This window comes from Myotis davidii, unplaced genomic scaffold (genome assembly GCF_000327345.1).
Source record: "Myotis davidii unplaced genomic scaffold, ASM32734v1 scaffold580, whole genome shotgun sequence".
Classification (NCBI taxonomy): Eukaryota; Metazoa; Chordata; class Mammalia; order Chiroptera; family Vespertilionidae; genus Myotis; species Myotis davidii.
In genome coordinates, this window is record NW_006293313.1 from 1,477,774 (window position 1) to 1,481,839 (window position 4,066).

At 54.7% G+C, this 4,066-nt stretch overlaps 1 protein-coding gene across 2 annotated transcripts in view; it reads left to right on the top strand.

Annotated features, from left to right (window-relative positions):
- The first annotated feature begins 347 nt into the window (after nucleotides 1-347).
- LOC102768931 (chromosome unknown open reading frame, human C1orf105) overlaps nucleotides 348-4,066 on the top strand; it is a 30,303-nt gene continuing 26,584 nt past the window's right edge. The window contains exons 1-2 of one of the 2 annotated variants that reach the window (XM_015566054.1): nucleotides 348-599; nucleotides 1,727-1,817. In XM_015566054.1, the coding sequence (XP_015421540.1) occupies nucleotides 502-599; nucleotides 1,727-1,817 (189 nt within the window). In that variant the 5' untranslated portion in view covers nucleotides 348-501. The remainder of the gene's footprint in view (nucleotides 600-1,726; nucleotides 1,818-4,066) is intronic. The other variant, XM_006767034.2, reaches the window with a different exon arrangement.

Here is a 4,066-nt window from a genome sequence, read left to right on the forward strand (position 1 = left end):
TGGAAGCGGATTCACAAAGTTAACGTCCTTCTTCTCTTTGCCTGGAGAAGGGATGAGGGTGGCGGACTCCGCCGCAGACGTGGACTAGCAGGTCGCTGAGACCCAGCGGAGTGCAGGGAGGCGCCCGAGTCTGCAGAACAGAGGGGGCGTGACCCAGAAGCAAAGGGACAGCGAACACATGTCACGGGGGACACGGCAGTCGGGAACCCCGAATCCACGCCCCACCAGCGTGCCTCGGCCAACAGGCTGAGCTTCCACTTCTCCATCAGCAAAATGGGGACCACACCGTTTGCTCTTGGCCATTGTGTCACCCTGTAAAATGGGGACCACCTTGTTTGCGCTGGGCCATTGTGTGGGCAACCCAAAGAGTTAACTCAATGCAACTGCACACACACACACACACACACACACACACACACACACACACGTATCGAGTGCTGTCCAGCTGCCATCAGCTTGCTCTGGTCAAGCGCGACAGGTTCTGGAAAATGATTTCTTTCCATGTCCCTCCAGGCTTCCGTTCCCAAGTTTGAGAGGATCCCCTGGCTTTGTGAGGCCAGCCTCAGGAACAAGCCCCTGGTGCTCAGCCTCCCCAAAAGGTAAGAGAGCTCAGCTGCTGGTGGCAGAGGTTGCAGGGAAGGCCACCCAGAAGCTAGGCCACGCGTCTGGTCAGTTGAGCAACCCACGTCAACTGTCCCCTGATTACACAGACTTTGGTGGGAGTGGGAGGGGGTGCGGGGCAGGGGCTTGAACAAGGCGGGCTCAGCAGGCAACGAGGTGCCCTCAGAACCTGCTCACTTTCACAGCCAGGTCCTGGAGGGTCAGAGGGGAAGGGAAGGGGGGCTTTTCCTGCAGCCGGCCACGCTGGAGCTAGCTGCCAGGAGAAGGACTGCGGTGGTCAGAGGAGCTCGTCACGTGTCTGTACGTGTCTGTACGGGAGGGTCCGGGCAGCACGGAGCCCTTGTTGAGAGAAATGACACCCACCTGGTTCACAGGCGGTCTAACAGGATGGACCACACCTGTGAGGTGCCCTGCGCTTTGGGGAGGACAGGTGGGCATGCAAAGTCTGCTGAAAGGCTGGCTGTTTCAGTATCAGCAATTCCCGAGGATTAGGAAATCCCCCTCTGGCCAAAGCTCTGGGTTCCACGCTGTTTATTTTTTATTTTTTTAAATATATTTTATTGATTTTTTTACAGAGAGGAAGGGAGAGGGATAGAGAGATAGAAACATCGATGAGAGAGAAACATCCATCAGCTGCCTCCTGCACACTCCCTACTGGGGATGTGCCTGCAACCCAGGTACATGCCCTTGTCCGGAATCAAACCTGGGACCCTTCAGTCCGCAGGCCAATGCTCTATCCACTGAGCCAAACTGGTTAGGGCTCACGCTGTTTATTTCTGACAAAACCCTTTCTATTCTGTGTCACAGCTGCTTTGCCAAGGCTAGCTAAAGCTTAAAGCACATGTAGAACTTTCATACCGTAATAAAATGAACCACACCGGCCAGCAGGTGTGCCACCCTGTGAAGAGCATCACTACTTCCCTTGCAAACCACAAAGAAACTTCCAGGGAAAACATGGTTGGAGGGAGGACATGGTCCACGGGAGGAGGTGGTGGGTTGCCCCGCCCGGGGATGCCCCGTGGCTTCTCTCTGAAATAGCAGGGGCCTCGCCCGTCACACCAGAGACTGTGGTTCTAACTAACAGGCCTTTGTTTTGATCACTCAGATACCCTCATGGCCCTGCCACTTCTCTGAATTCATGGAGGATGGGTGTGAATTCGCCAAATCCGTTTCAAGTTCCAAATGGCTTATCTAAGGTACTCAACTTTTTTTTTTTCTTTAATTGCAAAGAAACTCACAGCAGTTCTAGGACGACCTGAGTGTGACCCCAAAGACACGTCCTGTCTCCTTAGCTCAGCCCGAGCCTGGGGCATGTAGGTGTTCAGTAGACATTTGCCAAGTGAAATGAACGAGCCCCAGCCAGGTTCAGGGCCCCCAGGTCCACTAGAACTAAGAATAGAGGCCTGAAGGGAGAACCATCAAAAAGGGAAATTAAAAATTTCATGTTGAGGCATCTGCCCTGGGAGCTTCAGGGACTGCTGCTCAGCCTGTGTCTAGAACCACACCTAGTTTCGGAGTCTCTAACCCCCTCCTACCACCACCGTAAACCCCTAGGACCCCTATTCACATCGGTTTTCACATTACACAGTCCTCATCTCCCCTCCACCCCTGAAAGTCAACCGTGCCTGGCTGCTGGGTGACATGCAGTGACACTAGCCTCACAGAGGGTCCCGGAATTTACTGTGCTTGTGAAGTCAGCACCTCCCCAAGGTGGAGGAAGAGAGAGAACTCGGACACGAGCAGTTTCTTCACCTGAAAGATTACCCAGCACAGGACTATATTGTGGGCAGTGCAGGAGACTGTGTCCCTAACGCATTTGGCCAGAGCTCTGTAGCTGCGGCCACGTCATGACCAGCCCTCACGTCAGGGAATAAGTGCTTTCGCAGCCCTTTTTACCTAGTTTCATACAGATACAGGGATGAGCAGGTCAGTTCCTGGGAAGCAAGACCTGCGACTGAGCAGGCAGAACTTGCCTGCAGAGCTTTGAGCGCTCAGGCCTCAGGGCGCGGGCTTACATGGAAGGAACGGTGGAGCTGGGTGGGCCTGGCCACAGCACTGAGGGTCAAGGGCAGAGCTGTGCTCCAGGGTGACTTCCTTAATCCCCCTAACACCCAGGCAAGCAGGTGAGAGTGTCTGCTGGCACGTCAGAGGGGCTGAGCAGGGACACGCTGGGCTTGGCAGTCCAGGCAGAACCAGCAAGAAGCCTTCTGGTCATTTAGTCTCCTTGAACTTCCTATGCAGACAGCCTCCCCTGCCAACTAGCGACACCTCCTGCAGGTTTGCTCTGGGTCTCAGCACACGTGCAGAGGCACTGACTCCAGGCACCCAGGACGCAGGGGGCAAGGCATTGCTAAGGCCCAGGCCAGTGAGAGGCTCCCCTTCAACTGGGCTCCGAATTTCATGGCTGCAGTGCTCATGGGTGGCCACTAGAGGGCAGCCCAGAGAACAGCTTCCCAGGCTGGGACAATAGGCACAGCAGATCACAAGTCCATTACTGCTGTTGGGTACCTCGCGGGTCTCTCTCTGTCTCTCTCTGTCTCTCTCTCTCTCTCTCTCTCTCTCTCTCTCTCTCTCTCTCTCTCTCTCTCCTTTTCTCTTTCTGTTTGCTATGTTTTACGTGACACCGGTGCCCTCCTACAGGAACAAAGACCCAAAAAAGTGGCAAAGCCAAAACGTTTTTATACGAGAGAGGCGATTGTGGAAAAGTAACTCAACTGCACGGGGAGGCTAGAGGGGAGAAGAGATTTAAACAAGGTCTGTTTGCAGAGAATTCCCTCAGCTTCATCTTCTGGTCCTTTACGATAAGGATGTTGCTTTCCTTATGCCAGTAAGGAGGGCCTCTTCCTTTTGGGGTTTTTATCTCCTACTTTCAGGAAGAAAAAGGGGGGTCAGCGCACCCTTCATGCACCTGCCGTCTTACAAAGTGCCTTCGGCTCCAGATAACCCTGATGGCCCAGTGACATGTTTGGGAGAGGCATATTCTGCCACCTTCATAGCAAACCTGGGTCCCTGTTCTGTTGGGACACCTGGCAGGTATCTCGGGTCAGCTCCCAGCCCGTCACACAGACTCAGATCTCAGTCATTGGCTACAGACCTGAAGGCCCGAGTGTGTCTGCTGTGCGGTGAACAGCCGCAGCTGCTCCTTTCTGGAAAGCAAAGAGCAATGATGCATCTCATGGGAGTGGAATGCTCTGTGGACACACTATCTCTCCCTTTATCCTCTAAATCGGGGACCTACTGAGAGCTGCAGGCAGCCCTGCTGTCAACCAGACCTCCTGGTCCTGGGCGTGGTCAGAGGTCCTGCCCTGGCTCCCTCTTCACCATCACAGGTCAAAGGGCAGGACTTTGGTCATCCTCAGCCAGGTGGCGTTCCTTCCTGCCCGGGAGCTGCTCCTGGCCAGTGCAGGTGTCTGTGTGCCCGGAGCGCACTCCTCCCTGATGAGAG